At 41.0% G+C, this 19,910-nt stretch overlaps 3 protein-coding genes across 5 annotated transcripts in view; 2 read left to right on the forward strand and 1 right to left on the reverse strand.

Moving 5' to 3' along the window:
- Positions 1-854: 854 nt before the first annotated feature.
- On the forward strand, positions 855-8,125 carry LOC106911536 (adapter molecule crk-like). Its single transcript, XM_014978342.2, has 3 exons — positions 855-1,702; positions 4,366-4,892; positions 6,392-8,125. The coding sequence occupies exons 1-3, from the start codon at positions 1,483-1,485 to the stop codon at positions 6,512-6,514; spliced, it is 870 nt and encodes a 289-aa protein (XP_014833828.2). The 5' UTR covers positions 855-1,482; the 3' UTR covers positions 6,515-8,125.
- Positions 8,126-9,138: 1,013 nt separating this feature from the next.
- Positions 9,139-15,371, forward strand: LOC106909056 (14-3-3 protein epsilon). 2 transcript variants are annotated; one of them, XM_088012463.1, is made up of 7 exons: positions 9,139-9,383; positions 12,385-12,584; positions 12,674-12,780; positions 12,911-13,117; positions 13,190-13,326; positions 13,418-13,471; positions 14,737-15,371. In XM_088012463.1, the coding sequence occupies exons 1-6, from the start codon at positions 9,320-9,322 to the stop codon at positions 13,423-13,425; spliced, it is 723 nt and encodes a 240-aa protein (XP_087868589.1). In that variant the 5' UTR covers positions 9,139-9,319; the 3' UTR covers positions 13,426-13,471; positions 14,737-15,371. The 2 variants fall into 2 exon arrangements, with proteins under 2 accessions (XP_087868589.1, XP_087868588.1); XM_088012462.1 differs by lacking the exon at positions 13,418-13,471 and having other exon boundaries at positions 9,141-9,383.
- A 1,775-nt stretch (positions 15,372-17,146) lies between these two features.
- Positions 17,147-19,910, reverse strand: part of LOC106909055 (glutamate receptor 4) — a 95,202-nt gene continuing 92,438 nt past the window's right edge. For both annotated transcript variants that reach the window (XM_088012465.1, XM_088012464.1), the window contains exon 16: positions 17,147-19,523. In XM_088012465.1, coding sequence (XP_087868591.1) covers positions 19,359-19,523 — 165 coding nt within the window. In that variant the 3' untranslated portion in view covers positions 17,147-19,358. The remainder of the gene's footprint in view (positions 19,524-19,910) is intronic.

The raw sequence follows: 19,910 nt of genomic DNA on the forward strand, positions 1-19,910 counted from the left end.
ATAAAACCAGTAATTCTAACTTTAAACATGTAATTATGAATTTTATCCTTATTATTCACTTATTCTCATAATTATGACTTTTATTCACATAAGTACCTCCTTTAATTGAATTATTTTCCACCTCACAGAAACCTGATAGCCCTCATGAGCATGCTAACATTAGCCTGACAGCTAAAATAATTTAATTTGGTAGCTATGTTTAGTATTCATTCTAGTTATACCCCACATGCTACTGACAGCATTTAAGCTAACCATACCATTTAAGCTGTAGTGAGCTAAAAGGCTAACAATTTAAGGTGTTGACACACATAGAATTGCACATTGAAAGGAGCGATTTAATTTGAGGGCTGCATAGTGGCGCAGTTGCCTTGCAGTAAGAAGGTTCTGGGTTCGATTCCCAGCTTGGGGTCTTTCTGCATGGAGTTTGCATGTTCTCCCTGTGCATGGTGGGTTCTCTCTGGGTTCTCCAGCTTCCTCCCAAAAGTCCAAAAACATGACTGTCAGGTTAATTGGTTTCTCTAAATTGTCCCCAGGTGTGTGCATGGTTGTTTGTCCTGTCTGTCTCTGTGTTACCCTGCGACAGACCTGTCCAGGGTGTACCCTGCCTGGAGATAGGCACCGGCAACCTTCCCGACCCCACTAAGGGACAAGGGTGTGTAGAAAATAGTTCAAATGCTGGCCTTATAACTAAAATTTGTCCTACAATTAGTAGGTTGCTGATTCAATTCCTGCTCTGGTGCATGGCAGCCTCTCCTCTAGGGCAGCTATGGCTACAATCTAGTAGCTACCATTTAACTGTGAATTCTTGTCCTTTTGCTTCTTTTCATGCCATAAGTTGGCTTCCACAGTCAGAAGACTGTTTTATTTATTTATTCATTTAATTTTTTTGTCTCACTAAAATGAAACACTTTCTTTATTACGAAAAAGTGTAGTTAATGACTTCCATAGGATTCTAGTTTTGTTTTTTTGTTTTTTTTAGTGGCCCTAATCCTCTTCCATCGGTTATATTTACAGATAATAGAAACTTTATTATCATTGTCTCCGAAAGTTGGAATATTAGAGTGAAACCACAATGAATTCTGATTTGTGCAACAATTTCTTTTTATTCCGTTAAAGTAGAGCTTTAAAAGTCCCAGCCAATATTTATGCTGAGTTAATGTAAAGTTCGGAGCTGCGGGATTCCCATGTTTTTAGGGGGCGTGAACGCACCGCTTCCCATTGACCGGGCATCCCTTTCCGGTATATGAGGTCAACTTTTCCCTCGATCCGCCATTTCAGTCCCGGAGACTGAGGTCGCTCGTTAGTTTCTGTGTTTTGATAAGCAGAAACCGGCGGTTCTGTTTGGTTTCGAAGAACTTTAACCGCAGGAAGTCGAGGCTTTGCTGCGTTTGTTTGCCAGCGCCAGCGTCCGGAAACAGAAGTTGTATGAGTTACGGGGAAAACGGGGTTCTGTCCTGAAAGCTCGGACCGGACTCCGCTGCCATGGCCGGTCATTTTGACGCCGAGGACCGGGATAGCTGGTACTGGGGCCGCCTGAGCCGCCAGGAAGCGGTGTCCCTGCTGCAGGGACAGAAGCACGGAGTCTTCCTGGTCCGGGACTCGTCCTCCATCCCCGGAGACTACGTCCTCTCCGTGTCCGAGAACTCCAAAGTTTCCCACTACATTATCAACGACATAAGCAACAGGATGAGACCTGGATCAGGTAAGGCTCGGTTCTTACTCATCCAGGTGTTTTTTTACGGCACAGATGTAGTTTTAAGGTGAAGATTCTGGGAGGGATATGGCAGGCCATTTTACCATTTAATCACATTGACATTCCAGATTTCTTAAATTGGTTAATGACTGGACACATGAGTAAATTAAGGAATCTCTAATTATATTTGACTATACAAATTACAGGTACTGGGGCTGTAATGTAATTTTGACTTTATGAAAGTCAGAATTATATTCTGGCTTTTATAAACAACATATTCAAGACATCCAGAAAGAATTACTATATGAAACACATTTCAGATATCTACAATTAAATTATGACTAATCATAAAGTAAAATCAAGAAATCTTACCTTTTGTTCTCATGTCTCCAATTAAATACATCATAATTGTATATTTAGATAAACATTAATTAGATTTGACTAGGGCAAATTAAATTGCAGTTGTCTTGAAAGCAAATAATGACTAGAAAAATCTAAATTAGGGAAATCTGAAATTAAAATTTTGAATGATTCTTTTTAAGATATCTCCAAATGAATTAGTGATACCTTTAATTAGCTTTTCAATTTGAGTTAACATTGTGACTAGTCAGAATGACATTACTGCTATCCTGAATTTGTATTCTGTCGAATAAAAAACAGAAAAAAAGATTTTTGAAAATTCTTCATTTTCAGCTTGGGAATCGGTTTACCACAGCACTCCTACTTTTCTAAAGCTGCTTTTAAGAGCATTGCGTTTGTCGGAAGTGAATAAACAGGAATTGTTTGTGCAGATTTCTGAAGCAATATTCAAGTGCATGAAGTTTGTACTGTTTGGACGGCTCAGTGGCAGCACCAGGTTGACTTGCACCGCCTTGTGTAAATCTAAACATGTAATTTAAGTTTGAGATCTTAAATTATGTCATTTAAGATATTAAAAGGAATTTTGACTTGTGAGGATGTAAAGATAAATTTTTTTTTTTTTTTCTAGTCAGAATGAGAATGCAGATTTCTTAAATTACCGTCAGATGAATGTAATTCCTTACACTCAGACTCAACTGGTTTTATGGTAAAAAGGCTTGCCATAGGGAGGGATGGGTTCTGTAGAAAGCTGCAGGTTGTGACGTCACAACTGGGACATGACTGGGCAGATTGGTGTTTCAGGAATGTCTCTAGTACGTCCCATTCACGCTGCTTTTTCCCTGAATCCTGACTGCTTCACAAACATTTCCTCAGGTGTTGCACAGTTCTGCCTGTAACCCACCAGAACCTCCAAATGTTCTGCCTGTAACTCACCAGAACCTCCAAATGTTCAGTTTATTTCAGTCACTATAGATTAATTCCACACAAACTGGTATTTCTATGGAGGGTAAAGAGTGCCAAATTACAGTAACAAGAAATAATTATTTGATAAATAATTTAATAAATAAAATTGATTAAATATCAGTTAATATTCAATTAAATGTTGATTTCATATTAAAAATTACATTTTGTTTTTCATGAGCAAGGAGTTGCTCACCTACAGTTTGCTGTAAATAATTTATCAAAGCTTTTTCCACACTTTCCAGTGAAAGTCGAAGAAGTTGTCTTGACTTGCTGTTTGAAGCAGCCAGTCAGGCGTCAGGGTTTCTACAGAAGCAGCCAATCAGATGTCAGGTTGATTAATGTTGTTTATCAACTAATGATTAACTGATAAGCAGCCATTTTCTTAAGAGTTTTCTTTTGCGTGAAAATGGACAACTGTCTTTCCATAATCTGTAGGGCAAAATGTTTAATAATATACTGGATTTTTAAAAAAAAAGTGAAATTTAAGGATCTTGAGAGTTTATATTTCTAAACAGAACCGCATAAAGTGCATTCTCCCTTCTGAACTGGACTCTGTTTGGCCCATTTCTCTTCCCTGTTCTGGTGGACCTCCGCCATCTTTATTTCTGTTTTAACAAATTAACCAGCAGCACCCTCTGCTGCATGGAGGCCGAAACTACAACAATAAGAGGTTTATTTCTCAAACTTTCTCAGAAACGTAAATGATTATTTTATATGAAGTGTTAGAGATGCAGTCAGTCAGTGCAGGCGTAGCAGTGCAGCCCCAGATCTGTGTCCCGGTGCCACGCTACATATCACAATACTGTTTTAAAAACAGTAAAAGTTCTGCAACTCATCCCGAGAAACTGAAAAAAATCCCTATAGATATGAAATCCTCTGATCATATAAACAATGTTTCACATGTTTTGTTTCTAACTGGTATCTTCCGCTTTTCTTTTAAACGACCCAATCTTAAGCAGCTTATCCATCACTATTTTTAAATGCTTTCCTTTGGTAAGCTAGTTGTACGGGTCACACTCTGAGCTCATCTCACAGCAAATAAATGAATGTTTACACGCAGTAGTTTTTTTTGGCTCTAGTGGCCTTTATTTGATAGTTAATTGACAGGAAAGTGGGTAATGAGAGAAGGGGCAAGACATGCAGCAAAGGTCGCCAAGGCCAGGAATCGAACCTGCGACAGCTGTGTTGAGGAGTAAGGCCTCCATATGTGGGTTGTGCTTAACCCCTGCACCACCACAGCACACCCCTACATGCAAAACTTTGTGGACCAAAGTTTAAAAAGGACTGGTCTAAGCAGGCATTATTAGTTGATTAATTGTGGTCCTTTTACATCTGACTCTATCTGTCAGGTGTGGAGACCAATCGGTTCCAGATCGGGGAAGAGTCGTTCCCGGAGTTGCCCGCTCTGCTGGAGTTCTACAAGGTCCACTACCTGGACACCACCACGCTGTGTGAGCCGGTTGAGAAGTCCAGGAGCGCCCCGGCCCCGCCCGCCGCCCCCCCGCAGACCAAGGAGCAGGAGTTTGTCCGGGCGGTCTTTAACTTCCCTGGCAACGATGACGAGGACCTGCCGTTCAAGGTGGGAGACGTGCTGCGCGTCCTGGACAAGCCCGAGGACCAGTGGTGGAGCGCCGCCAGCCAGGACGGACGCATCGGGATGATCCCCGTCCCCTACGTGGAGAAGTACCGGCCCAGCTCGCCCGGCGGCGGTGGCGGGGCCCCTCAGGGAAACCCGCAGGGCGACCCCGGCCTGTACGCCCAGCCCCAGCCCATGGTCAATGCCCAGCTGCCCAACCTGCAGGACGGCCCTGTGTACGCCCGCGCCGTCCAGAAGAGGGTCCCCAACGCCTACGACAAGACGGCGCTAGCCCTGGAGGTAGGAGACCTCCGTCCTCATGTCCACACACTGTCTCCCTTCAGCAGCTGCACACAGGTCCATTCACAGGGTGGTTCTGAACAGAGCCTTTAGAACCAGCTGTCTATGGCAGGCTGTTATACCATAAAATCACATTACAATCCAGATATCTGAAATTACTTTATGACTACACATATAAGCTGATTAATATTCTGACAGAATATATTGACAATATTCTGACCAGTATAAATAACTTCAGATTTATCATTAAATTGACTGGAAGCTGATATTCAAGTGAGACTGCAGATAACAATTACTTTAATAATCGATTAGTCTAACAATTAATCTGTCAAATAATCAATTTATTGCTTATTTTTATGAGTATTTGGGTAAGAAAATTGGCAAATTTAGCAGATTTTCTGTTTTGCCACTTTTTCATGTTTTAGCTTAAAATCAGCTTATATTCTGAAATTACTTTGACTAGACATATCAGTTAATTGAATGTATCTAATTATCTTTGTGCAGGAAGCTAAATTTGTGCAGATATTCAACAGTTCAGTTCAATTATGATAATCAAATGTAGTGGTGTCTCGTCAGAACTCATTTTTAGATATTTACTGTACTCTTCTGCACTAAATACAAAATCCAATAAATGAGTTTCTTCCTGTTAAACCTGAGGATACAGCAGGAACTAAACATGTAGAGAAAACCTTCAGGTTTTTAAGTGTTTCAAATTAAACTCTGGTTATAATGGAGTTATAATGTGTGGCATAACGGAGCGCTGACTGGTGCTCTGGCTTTTTTTCCCGGGAACATAACTCTTTCAGTGATGAACAAACTAACATTGACATCTGAACCAAAGACCCACAGTGTCGTCCTAAAGTCAGTCTATGGCAGGCTGTTTTAACATAAAATCAGTCTGTACAACTATCTGTACTTGCAACCAAACATCTTCAACGTGTGAATCCAAGCATAAACATTAGCATGCTAACCAATCAGGTTGATTGTTTTCCACTTGAATGTTTTGTAAAAATCACACACTGCAGCTTTAAGCCTGATTGGTTTTTCATTTACAGGACAAGCCTTCCTGTAAGCTGCTATTTCCCACTCACTTCTGTAGAAAACACAGATAAATATTCTGTAAGCAGCTTCTGAATACTGCACTGCAAAAACACAAACTCTTACCAAGTACCTCTGTCTAGTTTGTAGTGCAAATAATTTGAAACACAAAAACTAACTTATAAGTAATTTTTCAGCAAGAAATATGAGCTTGTTTTTAGTAAATAATGCCTTAATATTGATGAATAAGTCCCAGTTCCATTGGCAGATTATTTGATTTATAACAACACGTTTCCCTGGTTATAAGTAAAATAATCTCCCAGTAGAACTAAAACTGCATCAAATGCAGTTGAAACTCGACCAAATTATGCGCAGTGTGAACCTGTCGGTTTGGTAGAGTCGTACCCGGAAGCCGTTTGTGGTTCCGGTCCGACAGGCTGGTCTGGTTCTGTCTCCTTCAGGTGGGGGACACGGTGAAGGTGACGAAGATCAACGTGAACGGCCAGTGGGAGGGCGAGTGCAACGGGAAGCACGGCCACTTCCCCTTCACCCACGTCCGGCTGCTGGACGACAGCGAGAGCTGAGCAGAACCGGGCCAACCTGGCCGGGAGGAAGCTCGCCCACCGTCCGATCTGGATCGGGACCGGCCGGCGGGAGGCGAGTGGGCCGGCCTTCCTGTTGTCTTTGTGGCGGACAGGTTTGAGCCTGGGGTCGGACCGGGGTCGCCTGTTTTCCCCCTTCATCCCAGTTTCAGCTGCTGAGTGGAAAACCAGCCGCAGGATGAATCGCCCCTCATTTTATTTGAATTAATGGTGGGTTTTTTACAACTTTAATATTTATTACCATGGTGCAGATAATTCTGGAACGTCGGATCAGTAAAGGCGATGTTTGTAAAATGAACATATTAATATTATGGGTGTCTTTTTGTACTCTTGATTTTTTTACTATTGTTATTTTTGGACCAAACATCTGCTCAGAAGCTTCCAGAAGTTGGCTTCTGGTTCTGTGGCGGCCATCTTGAAACTAAATACTTTCTTCTTATTTTGAACATTTTCTGCTCTTTTTGACCACAGAAATATGGAAAAAATATTAAAGTTTTTATTCAACTAAATTTATCACATTTAACAACAGGGGTTAAAGGTCAAGGCGTTCTGGTTTCTGTGGTGGAAGGGAACCTTCAGAGAGTGGTTTCCTTGTTTGTGATAAAACGGTGTGATGCATCAGTAAGAGGATCATCCCATATCATGATGCCTCCACCGCCGTGCCTTGGTTCTGCTGGTCTCGGATGGAGCGGATCTGTGTCTCGGTTTGAGTCGAGATCAGCGGGTCGCTCACCCACAGTGAGACGGTTTAGAAATGTGAACTTTTTCCCAGTTTTTGTTTATTTCCTTTAACTTCCTGTGAAGCGTGTTGACGTCCTGCTGACCTGAGGATGAAACTGATCTGAAGCCAGAGGAGGGTCAGTTTCTGGGTGCAAACATTTTTAAAAATCCACATCCACAAATTAACACCTTTTAAATTATTAAACTTTCAAGTCAGGTTTTTTTTTTTAACAGTCATTATTGTATTGTAGATTTGTAGTAGTACAATAACCCCTACTGTTCAAACTGTTATTTTAATGTTTGAATTTTAATATTTTCTCTGGTGATAAAAACATGTTTGTTTGTTGTTGTTTTTTTTTTTACTTTGTTTTTATTCTTTAAGCAGAAGAACATAATTTTATGACTTGAAAAACTTTTGTAACAAACATCCATGTTTTATTAGGATAGAGATCAAACTTTCTGGTGTTGATAGTACTTGTCAGTTGTTCTCTCCCTGACGCTAGATTAACCCCTGAACTCCTGAATCCACAGATGCATCCACAGGGTTTCTCCGTCTGCCTTAAAAATATCCAACACATTTTGTTGGGACTCATATAAAACTGACCTCTCAGTCTTATACGAACAAATTTATGCTGTTTTTATTGCGTTTTATATATTAAAAACACCAACGCTGTATTGATGGATTTCTTCCCCTGTCTTGAGTTTACAGTCTTTTTCTTTCCAGTTTCTTTTCAGTCTTAGAGTAAAATGTAAAACAAAAAAAAAGTTATTTTGTACACTACAATAAAACCATGTTTTATTACAACGAAAATCACAGCCAGTTTGTACAACACTGCATATACTGTATTAATAAATACATAAATATATGAAATATTTCTGACTCAGTCGTCCATTCATCCGAGGGATCCTGGAATCTTGTTTTACCAGAGGTGGAAAGAGTACAAAAATAATGCTATCAGGTAAAAGTACAAAGTAATTGTGCAAAGTAATTTGTACAATTACTCTCGCATAATTTAGTCACATATACAGTGATGGCAGTGACGGCCTCTCCATGTGGCTGGCACAGAGCATCCCGATCTGTTGCCTCAAAACAACCATACAGAAGTTCTTGTCCGATGGTTTTATACCCATCTGAACAAAGGAGTTTACATTTTAAGCTGAGAAAAACAAGATTGTTCTCACTTTCCCAGAGGTGTGTGTGTATATATATATATATATATATATATATATATATATATATATATATATATACTTATATGTATATATATATATACTTATATGTTGGAAATGTATGAATCCATGACATTTGCATTAAAAAGAATCTCTTTTCTTAGAGCTGCTGGCAAAGAAACACTGCAAGTGTATCAGAGAGAGAAACATGACTAAAATCTCAAGATAATGTCACAAACGCATTAGGGTGTTGGTTAGCTACAGAAAGTTCTAGTAACAGCTGGCGACTGAATGCATATGCTATTAAAAAAACAGGAAAATTAATATGGATGATAACTTTCTGCTAACAGTACAAAATCTGTTTTACAGCGATGGATTACACCTCTTTTTCCCCCCCACAAGGACTGCTAATCCACCTCCTTTGCTTTTGCCATTCCCTTTTAAATCTGTTTGGTTCTGTTTGGTAAAGGTCACAAAGAGATACTGTAATAAACTCATCTGTAAAACAAACAATACTTAATTTTAAAGAAATTAAACGTTTTTTTAATATAAGTTCAGCATGAATATAGCAGAGAAAGTCCAACCAGCCACGCAGTTATAGATATAAAATCAATCACTTTAATACATTTTTAAACTGTTTACATAAAATCAGGGTAAAAAAGATATTTTAGTGGATTTGTAGCTTCGCGGGAGGCGTGGATGCTGCTGCTGCTGCGTGGATTTCCCGGATGGAGCTGCGGCGCCATCTTCACGCCTCTGCTCACCGGTGGGTCTTCGGCTCAGCGGAGCGACAGAGCTGTTGCTGATCCACCGCCAGGACTCTCCGAGCAGCCCGATTATCGTCCCCTGTTTCCCCACCGGGACGCTGAACGCAGCCCTCCCCGCTACCGGAGCACCATGACGGACAGAGAGAACCTGGTGTACCAAGCAAAACTGGCCGAGCAAGCGGAGAGATACGATGGTAAGGCTGCGGACACACACAGATCATAACGGTCACTGCGGAGTGCTGCGGCCCCCGCTCCGCCGCCTGCCTGTCTCCCTGCGCAGCGCAGGGGGCTCTAAGCCGCAGGTACAAGAGCTCACATGGATCTGGGGGCTGAGAGGACACAAAATGGCGGAGACTTTCCCTGCCTTATAAAGGGAAAATCTGCACCTCATAAAAATCGGTCTGAGTCCCGACAGAAACCGGGGTCCGTTTACGAGCGCGAGCCCCGGTTTCTGCTTCGCTAACCGGTGAACGTTTATGTTAATGCAGCTAAGCTAGCGTCCTGCTAGCGCTAGTTAGCTGCTAACTAGCTGGTTAGCCTTTCTTTACTCAGTCCTCCAGCTCAAACTTAAACCAGTTTACTTTCCCCCAATCATAGCAATAAAATATCGCTTAGTGTCTAAAATACCGTAATAGTTCATTTTAACGTATTTCTCCACAAACTGTGTGATTTTAAAGTACAATGACTAGCCCTTTAATTCAGGTGTTCATGTTCTCTTCACTGCAGGTGAAAATGAGGAATGGGCATGTTGGCAAACATTTACAGAACAATTCAGTCCCTAATTAAACTAATTAGGCAGAGCATTAGAAATTAATTTAATGTCACTAGTTTGGGGTAAAAAATTAAAACTGTTTCAGTGTTTTAAAACTAAACTTTCCCGATTCATGTGCGTCAGTTTGAATTAATACCAGTTAAGTGTTGTGAATCAAAAATTCAAAAAATAATTAATTTAAATTTTTAAATATTGCCCCTAGATGGAATGTGTCCCTGAATAGTCTTGCCTTTTTTACTGTTATTAATAATTATCAGTTAATTGACCATTAACCGTCACTTTAATCATTCAAAAGTTCACATTTTACTGGATAGTTATATTTTCACCCTTTAGAACAGCAACCAAACGTATTCTACATGCAAACTAAATATATCAGATACTGATATATTCAGTTTACATTGTTTTTCAAAGTGAGCATTGGAGCCAAATCAAGTTTCAAGATGAAAGATTAAATATTTTTTCATTTAAACTAGACATCTAGACATGCTTTTGTTTATGAAATTAACTAACTTTTCTTTTTTTGGGTTGGAGCAAAAAAAAAAAACAAACAAACAAAAAAAACAAGTTCTTTTGACATTTTAGCAGAAAAAAAATACGATCCTCAAAAATGAATACAACAGCTCTAGTTCTTCTAGCTGAGGCGAGTTTATTTTCGGTGAGGTTGGAAAGCCTCCTCGCCATCAGCCTAATTTTCTGTAGGTTTTACGGACTCCGATTTTGATTTAGTCCAAATAATGAGAAAAATAACTAATTTATGAACTAATTAATAACTAATTTACTAGTTAATATTTGGGCTTCTTTTTGTAGCTGTAAGTCATTTGACTCTTATGTTGTCAATTCTAGAGTTTTCTTGCAGCAATGTGTGAAAACAGACGAATATTGGAAAAAACATTGATATTGTCTGACCTCATTTCCTGCCCTGTTGTCTAAATCGTCCGTCCTGACTCTGAGGCAACACGTTCAGGAGGCCCTGCGCCTCTTTCTGTTCGATCCCGAGGCGTTCCCAGTTCCCAGTGCTGGTTGGCATTTATTGTTTATCATCTATCCTGATAAATTTGTTGGAAGAATTTTGGTTTATTGTTGTCACAATGTTTAAACCCCCCCCAAAACCAGTCTTTATTGTCATGATTGATAGTTTTACTATTTTCTCCACTGTTTCTTCAATGGGAACATCAATAAATGCCAATAAATTTAAAAACAGTGTGAAGTTTAGTGACATAAATCACTTCCTGATGTGACTGGTGTTATAAACGGCAATGTTTTTCAGGACCCGGGTTTTGTGTTTGTCTCTAATCTGGTAAAACTGGCAGTGATGATGATGATGATGAGTTTGTAGTGAAGGGTCAGAGGTCGGTTCTGCGGCTGATCTCCAGGTGTTCAGAAACATAAACACTGATATCCACAATAGTAATAATAATAATACCCAAACAAAGCATGGCAAAACGCTTTCCCACAACAAGACATTTTCATTTTGCACATTTTTCAGAGCAGCTGCAGCTGATTGGAGGATTCCTGGGTTTGCATCAGCAGCAGTTTTAGATCAGATACTGATAAAATGATCAATATCCATATATCTGAAGTGAGTTGTGGCTGAGATGAATGTAGCGGATATGGCTTGTAAATGTGATCATGTTGCTTCAGTTTCCAGGACCTCCTGAGCATCGATCAGCTTCCTGCTGCCTCAGAGGAAGGCTCTTCACCCCAACGTACAGAAATGCATTCCATGCTGGGGCTCCAACTAATAATTAATCTAATAATCAATTATTCTGACAATTACTCTGTTAAAAAAATCTGCAAATTTTGATGATTTTTCAATTAATCATAAAAGATTTTTTTCTGCAATATTAAAAACAGCTGAATATTAGATTTTTTTTGTGTCTATTTTACACATTTTGAACCAGATGAAGCTAAAACTGCTACATGACGAGTTTTTGGTGAAACATAATAATAGAAAAATAAGTTGTTTTTGCCCTCCTGAATGCTAAATGTATGTTATGCAGGTCTGTCCTAATAATAAATCAGTTACTGTCATGATGTCAAAATTAATTTCCATTTGGATGAATCATCGATTTTCTCTTTGTGTCAAAAACTGGATGATAAAAGTTTTCCATCTGGAGTTTTGGTCTCAACTAGCCGCTTATATGAAGACTTTATCATTAATTTTATTTTATTTATCATGATTATTAAAATATCTTCCAGTTCCAGCGTTAAATGTTTATTAGACTTAATTAAACACTTAAAGTTTAATTATCTCTGAGAATTTGTTCTTGAATTATTATTATTCCATTACTTGAAAATGGTCTCAAAACAACATTATCGTTTATCATGATAACTTCTACTTCATCGTCCAGCTGAAAGAAGGTTTTCTTCTGAATGAAAATGCGTTTTAAAGCATCTCATTCATCTGTTGTGTTGCGTCTCAGAAATGGTGGAGTCGATGAAGAAGGTGGCCAGCATGGACGTGGAGCTGACGGTGGAGGAGAGGAACCTTCTCTCCGTCGCCTATAAGAACGTGATCGGCGCACGGCGAGCGTCCTGGAGGATCATCAGCAGCCTGGAGCAGAAGGAGGAGAACAAGGGCGGCGAGGACAAGCTGAAGATGATCCGGGAATATCGGAAAACGGTTGGCTCCGCTCCGCACCACTGGGAACGCTGGCTAACCCAGCTGGCCTGAAGCCGATCTGACCAATCACAGTGTGTTTTACTGTCCAGGTGGAGAAAGAGCTGAAATCAATCTGCAACGACATCCTGGATGTTCTGGACAAACACCTCATCTTAGCAGCAACCACCGGAGAATCCAAGGTTTTCTACTACAAAATGTACGTACACACACACACACACACACAAAATGGTTTCCAATCCGCCAGAAATCAGTGAACGTGAGTCCAGAAAACCAGTCATGAGTCAGTTTCTGTTGGCACCGCTGACCCACTGCCTGTCCCGGTCCAGGAAGGGAGACTACCACCGGTACCTGGCGGAGTTCGCCACGGGCAACGACAGGAAGGAGGCGGCGGAGAACAGCCTGGTGGCGTACAAGGCGGCCAGCGACATCGCCATGATCGAACTTCCTCCAACGCACCCCATCCGCCTCGGCCTGGCACTCAACTTCTCCGTTTTCTACTATGAAATCCTGAATTCGCCGGACCGGGCCTGCAGGTACACGGCCGAGCCGCGGGGCGGCGCGGGATGGATGTGACGCAGTGTAACCTGGTATTTTGACCCTGGCAGGTTGGCAAAGGAGGCGTTCGATAACGCCATCGCGGAGCTGGACACGCTGAGCGAGGAAAGCTACAAAGACTCCACACTTATCATGCAGTTGCTACGGGACAACTTGACGCTATGGACCTCAGACGTTCAGGGAGACGGTGAGACGCCACGCTCTCCACTGCAGCCTTCTCATTTCCCTCCTGAGTTCTTCCTTCCACTAACTCTTCATCTGCTCCTCATCCTCCTCAGACTGTTGAGGAGCCTCCTCTTCCTCCCCTCCTCTCCGTTAGAACAGTGTGTTTAGTAAGTCATTCCTCCTCTCTGGCTCCGCCCCTCACTGCTACCCTAACCTCCCCCTCACACCTCTGAGCTGCTTCCTGTTTCCTGTCTGCTTCCTGTTTCCTGTCTACTTCCTGTTTCCTGACTACTTCCTGGGTTCAGAGACCATCGGGAAGTTTCAGTGTTTTTGAAAAAAATAAACATATTTCCAGACAATATTCCATATTTTCATCCACCCGTCCATCCATCCATGATCAATAACTGAGCTTTTATAAATTCACATTAAATATTTTCCTTCATTTCTCATGAATTTCTGATCTTTTCTCCAGTGAAAACGGCTCTTTGAGTTCAGATTCATTCATTATTAATGATGGCAATGACTGTGAGGTCACATGACCCCCGTCACTCAACCCTTGTCACGTGACCCCACAGGTCGCTCCTTCATCACTTCCTGTTTAAATCCTGATGGATTCCAGTTGTTTGTCTTCCTTACACAGGTTGATTTGTCGTCGTCACGGTAACTCCCCTAAGCTACCACCGTTTCTGTCTCACAATGCGTTTTCCCTCCTACTGACCTCACCAGCACTCTAACAGCGCCCCTCCCAGCATGGTGCCACGTTGCCAGCAGCAGGTTAGCCTCTGAAGCTAACAGGAGTCATGCTGTTTGTTTCACTGGGGTGCTTGATGTGAAGTTTTTCCATCACCACTAATGGGGAAAATGGGTCGTGTTTTCTTAAAGGGACAGTTCACTCTTTTTCAGGTGCTCTAATCAGAATCTCTGAGCATCTTCAGTTTGAGGTGACATGTCATCAGTAAACACTACGCTATGTTATGGCTGTTTATGCCATGCTAGAATATACCATAGTATATGTTAGCATGGCTACTAGTATACTATATTATCACTATATATGCTCTCCTATGTTAGTATGTGTTATGGTATGTCTATCTGCATATCCATTCCTGTATTATGGACATTTATACTATATATATGTTAGTATGTACCTATACTATGTTATACTAGGTTCCCGCTGTCGTAGGAGTTTCCTCCAGACTAAACTTCTACAGTTATTTTAACTTTATAATCTTGTTTTGTTGCTCTGCTCCTCACTGAACTGTTAGCTTTAAAACTGAAGATGCTGAAAAAAGCATGTTCTGGTGTAAACAGAGCTTGACAAACTCTGACGTAATGTGACGGAGGAACGTTTCTACCCAACTCTGGATCCACTCCAGAAGTTTGACGCGTTAGCCTCACGAATCCTTGCTAATCGCTCTTTTCCTCTACATTTCAGGTGAAGAACAGAACAAAGAAGCGCCGCAAGACGCGGAGGAAGAAGCCCAGCGAGACTGAACAACTCAAGACAAACCCTCCTCTTCCTCTTCTCTATTTTTTCTTTCTCGTCCCAGAACCAGCTCCGGTTCCAGCCGGGTTCACCCCACCATCTTCCTCCTACCCTCACATGCACGTCTCCTGTCTGTCCCCTGAGGGTCCTCCCCGTCCACCGGGGGGCATCCTACCCTTTCTCTCTCTCTCCGTTAATCATTCTCTGCGACTTTTTTTTTTATTATTATTATTTCGCTTTCTTTGCTGCATCATCTGTTGCCAAGTCCGCTCGCCTGTATTTGTACCACACATCTGCAAGGCTTTATTTAAAGATGAAACTTGTTTTTGTTCCTGTGTGTGTTCATGATGCGCGTCGTCTCCATGCTGTCGGTTTGAAACTCTTCAGTCCTCACGATTAGAGACTCCAGCTGAGTCTTCAGGGTTCTCTCATCTCATCCTGTCTCTTCTTCCTCCTCCTGTTGGGTATGTGTAACGTGAATCTGATTTGTACTACTGGATATTCTCACCGGAGCCACAAGTACCATCTGTATTCTTTCTGAAACGCAGCATGGAAAACATTAAACTTCAAACTGAAAACTTCAACCTGTGTCCTGTCTAAAACTCAACCACTAGAGGGCAGTCACGTCTTTTCAAAGACTTCAGCCTTCATTCTCTGAAGTGTTAAAATATATTAAAACAATTTCATTTATTTCACTATAATAAATAATATCTAGTTGCAATGTATCACTATTGTTAGTTTTAGCTGTCAAGTCGTCAACATAAGAAGCTAGGTCTTAATATATAATATATAATTTAAAAAAGGATACAATTCTTTGCTACCAATTGTCAGCACTGGGACAGCTAAAGACAAGAAAAACTTTTTAATAAAAAAAAAAGAAATGGTGAGGCAGAGTGAAGCAGGTCAGTAATGCTAGCTTGACTTTAACTACATTAACATGTGTTGTGGAATTCGGTATTTTTCAGATAAGTGTGCTAAATGTTTTCAGATTTTGCAAAAGCACAAAGCTAAAAACTAGGTCCACTTAATACTGGATCTAGTAGAAGCAGTAGAAATTATGTGGGAAAATTAACTTGGAAGCTAAATGGACTAAAATTTTTCTGATAGTAAAAGTGCCAAAGTGCCGAGTTCATTCACATGAGCGAAATGCGGCTTTCTCGTTTCCGCTTTGAGTTACCATGTCAGCTAGAAAAGACAAAGTCGTATTTAAGACGCAAATAAAGCAACACCTTGAATATTGTTGTCTTCCAAATATAATGGGCTTTTACGTTTTCATGGATTTCCAAGCGATCCTGAATTAAAAAGACGGTGACTTGTAAATATTCATTGTAACAGTTAAAGCTAACGCCGCACAGCAAAGTCTGCAGCCTTCACTTTACTCCGGATCAGCTTCTTCAGGCTAAAACAACCAGGGGGAGACGGATGGTAAATAAAGAAACCGTTCCTCAGTTATTTCCATGGAACCACTTCTGTATTCAGTCTGAAAGAGCGAGTGTATGGGAACGACCAGCAGACCACAGCCAGGCAGCTGAACATCCGCCTGTGCGCACTGCTGTAACACCGTCCTATTTGAGCTTTTCACAAGAAGCATACAAAAGTAATAAAACGAAATAACACGGAGACCTAAAGAAACACGCCCATAGTTTTTCTAAAAGCAACAACTTTGAACCTGAACAGTCAGGTGAACCAGATCTGACACCAGAGCTGCGCTACTTTTAAGCTTTTTGTGCTCCGTCATGCTTCGGAAGCTAAAAGCCCGAACCGTAATCTTCCCGTTACATGGTCTCTGACACTAAAGACAATAAACATACATAACATAGTTGAAAATAAGGCCAAAACATCGTCCGTTAGAATGGATTAAAATGCTTAGATACTTAAATAGGACATTTTTACAAGACAAATGTCTGAGAATATTGCCTACTAGCATAAGCTAAAGTTAATGATAGTCATAAAATAAAACTCACCCTCATCTTCGGATAGATGTCAGTTACCTTGGCCAAGCCCTGCAAGCACCAAGTGCAGGGGTGCCCAAAGTCATGTTTTAGTTCTCTCCCTAGTGGTAGTAACAATCTCCTCAGCAAGTCAGTGTTCTCCTTAGGCCTTCTAATGAGCCATCATTTGATGCAGGTGTCCTAAACCAGGGAGAGAACTAAAACATGCAGGATGCCGGCACTCGAGGACCGACTTTGGGCACCACTGACCTAGAGTAAAATGCCCATTTTCAATAGACCGGAAACGGTCAAGCCGCTTTTCCCCGAACGCGGAAGCTGACGTGCAAAGAGCCCATTAGCTCCGCTATTAGTGTCAGTGTCTCCATCACTGAAAATCAGAATCACTTAAAAAAATAAATGACACCACATTTTAATTTGAAATTATTTTTTCCTTTACTTAAAAAAGATCAAAATAAAGACGTACAATTAAATCAAAAGACGCCCATGTGACACGTCCGGTCTGGAGACGGATGGCAGGACAGGAATGCAGACCTGGACCGGTGCAGCTGGTTTCTTCCCTTTTCGTAAACATGTATGAGGACGGGCCGGATGATGAAACGTCTAACAGCACCTCTGGGCGTCTCGTGTCCTCCCGCAGACTGTCCAGCTGGACGTCTCTTCTACAGCATGGTGAGCCTCCCAGAGGATCCACAGTGATTCAGCTAAGACTGGCCCTAATCCCAGTCAACACACAACATAGTGGGAGAGATGGCGTCGTTCCATTGATGGCGGTAAAGTACTACCCTGATAGTACTGACTCAAGTCATTTTTTTTTTTAGTTCTCAGCATAAAAAAATAGATCAAAGAATGGAAAAAACTAAATAATCAGAGAGCAGGAAGTTGGTTCCTAGAGCCGCTCTCTGGATCTACGTCTGCACAGTGAGGACTGTCATGGCACCGTCTGTTCCAGAACCACAATCCGGACCAACGGCTCAACTACGCATGCGCTGAAGAAATACTTCCAGATTATTCTTAAAACGTACATCAACAAAGTGTAAGATAGTTCTAGACAATGAATAATAAACCTCATAAAATATTTGATTATTGTAAAAATAAAGGCCTTTTTTGTCCACCAGAGGACTCATTGACAGTAGCTACTAGCTAACAGTCTCGTGAGTCCGATACATATTGTTCTTATCTTTGAACTAAACTAGAAGATTTAACACACTTCCCGTGAAAATACAGTGTGAATGCTGTAAGCTCAGTGGTTTTGGTGAAAATTGCAGAAGCATTTATAGTCAACTGCAGAAGACTTGCAGAAATGTAAGAAATTGGCAGAATCAGCAGAAGAAAGCAAAAGTCTGCAGAAGGTCAATTAGAAAAATAATTTCAGGAGTGAAAACTTTAAGTGAATGCAAAACTCACACCCAGAGGCTTTTAGAAATTGATGCTTTCAAAGCTAAACTGTAAGGTCACAGCAGTTTATAAGGTAGAATGACAAACTAATCGTAGTTTGTCATTTTACAAACTGTGATAGCCTACATGCTACTGATGGCATGTAGACTATCAAAGACTAGCACATTGGCCTACTGCAACATTCATTCCATGCAATGTGAAAAAACACGTAAAAGCTAAAATTAATTGAAAAGCTAAAGCTAGATAAAATCCTAATAATAGCACGTAGGCTGTCAATAGCATATTTACTTAGAATAGAAGTGTGAAAAATCCCATACACTAGCTACATTTAGCTAAAGTGCTAATAATAGCTAAAATGTTACAAGCTACAGCAGTCACACTAATATTATGACAAACTAAAATAATTAAAACATTGTTTATGAAAATACATCCTCTTATAACAAATAATATTTTAATTAATATAAATGAATATGCTGAGCTACATTTTAAGAATAACACGGAAATATTTCTTCAGCGCATGCGTATTTCAGCTGACGGTTCAGATCGCGTTTCCAGAACCGATGGTTCCGTGACAAAGACTACACGGGTCGGGCCTATAGGTGGAGCTAGTAACATTCATCCTGGAATATACTTCAGAAACTTTACTGCAACAGGTATCAGAATATTTGGGCAGTGGATACCCTTCACATTTAGTTCGGATGCTCCTATATTAATAGAATAAACACAAAGTTCATCGGTCGTCGCCGGCTTCGTTATTGCGACGAATAAAATCTCCAGAGATGGTTTAGAAAAGAAAGAGTCTTCACTACAGCGTCTGCTATGTACACGAGTTTAAAAAGCAAGCACAGCCGTGGGGATGTACAGCTAGAGTTCCTCCTCAGAATATACATATTTACTAATCTTCACAGTATTCTAGATTTGCTCATATATTCAGTATCAATAGATTTAAACTTCCGCTTTTATGAATAGAAATATCTGCGTTTGTTCCCGTCGATATCTGTCCGAGAGCGGTCCGCTCAGAAAACACCAACTAGTTTCAAGTGTGCAGTTTTTTTCTCTGATATTATTTTTTGTCCTCCGGTTGGAATAAAAAAAAGTTATGGTTCGTTCCCAGCGGCCCGGCAGCGACCCGCTGGCCCGGTGAATCTGCCTCCTGGTGGTTCCGGACGGTCGGTCGGTCAGTCGGTTGGTGTTGCATTAAGGCACTTGAGAGGTTTTTGGTTTTCAAGGAAGCTCAGAGGAGACGAGGGCCAGGCCGGAGCTCTGGCGGACGGGCGGCCCGGTGTGGACGGCCTTGGGGCAGTCGGGCGTCAGAACCCGGCCGTTCTCCCCGACGCTGCCGGTGATGGACAGCCGAGCCTTGTTCCTCATGGCTTCTGTGAAGGTCAGCTGGGAAAGACAGACACAAACGAGAGGCTTGTTTCACTCCGGGGTTCTGGTTCTGGACATCTGGACGGACGGCTGCAGACTGGAGTTACGGGTCGACACTAAAGGAGTATCAGGAATGGCCGCCGAGGGCCAAGAGTTTGAAACTGAAAAAAACAACAACAAAAAAACAACTTGAATCTGAAAATTAGTTTTGAACAGTTTTTTTTCAGCTTAACATCCTTTTTCCAGTTTAATTTTTCAGTTTCAATTTCTTTTTTTTTTACTTTAAAAACTTTTTTCAGTTTCAAATCTTTTTTTCAGAATCAATTTATTTCTCAGTTCAAAACTTTTATTCAATTTTAAAAATAATTTTTAAATTCTTTTGATTTTTCAGTTTCAAAACTTTGT

Source organism: Poecilia mexicana, unplaced genomic scaffold, assembly GCF_051168715.1.
Source record: "Poecilia mexicana isolate PSO_F unplaced genomic scaffold, ASM5116871v1 scaffold_14, whole genome shotgun sequence".
NCBI classification, from domain to species: domain Eukaryota; kingdom Metazoa; phylum Chordata; class Actinopteri; order Cyprinodontiformes; family Poeciliidae; genus Poecilia; species Poecilia mexicana.

What these genes read in the sequence shown, in the direction of transcription:
- LOC106911536 (XM_014978342.2), top strand. Translation starts at nt 1,483, where the DNA reads ATGGCCGGTCATTTTGACGCCGAGGACCGGGATAGCTGGTACTGGGGC. An exon ending in CAGGATGAGACCTGGATCAG is followed by an intron (nt 1,703 to 4,365) that starts GTAAGGCTCGGT and finishes TCTATCTGTCAG; the next exon opens with GTGTGGAGACCAATCGGTTC. An exon ending in AGACGGCGCTAGCCCTGGAG is followed by an intron (nt 4,893 to 6,391) that starts GTAGGAGACCTC and finishes TGTCTCCTTCAG; the next exon opens with GTGGGGGACACGGTGAAGGT.
- LOC106909056 (XM_088012462.1), top strand. Translation starts at nt 9,320, where the DNA reads ATGACGGACAGAGAGAACCTGGTGTACCAAGCAAAACTGGCCGAGCAA. An exon ending in GCAAGCGGAGAGATACGATG is followed by an intron (nt 9,384 to 12,384) that starts GTAAGGCTGCGG and finishes GTTGCGTCTCAG; the next exon opens with AAATGGTGGAGTCGATGAAG. An exon ending in CTCAGACGTTCAGGGAGACG is followed by an intron (nt 13,327 to 14,736) that starts GTGAGACGCCAC and finishes TCTACATTTCAG; the next exon opens with GTGAAGAACAGAACAAAGAA.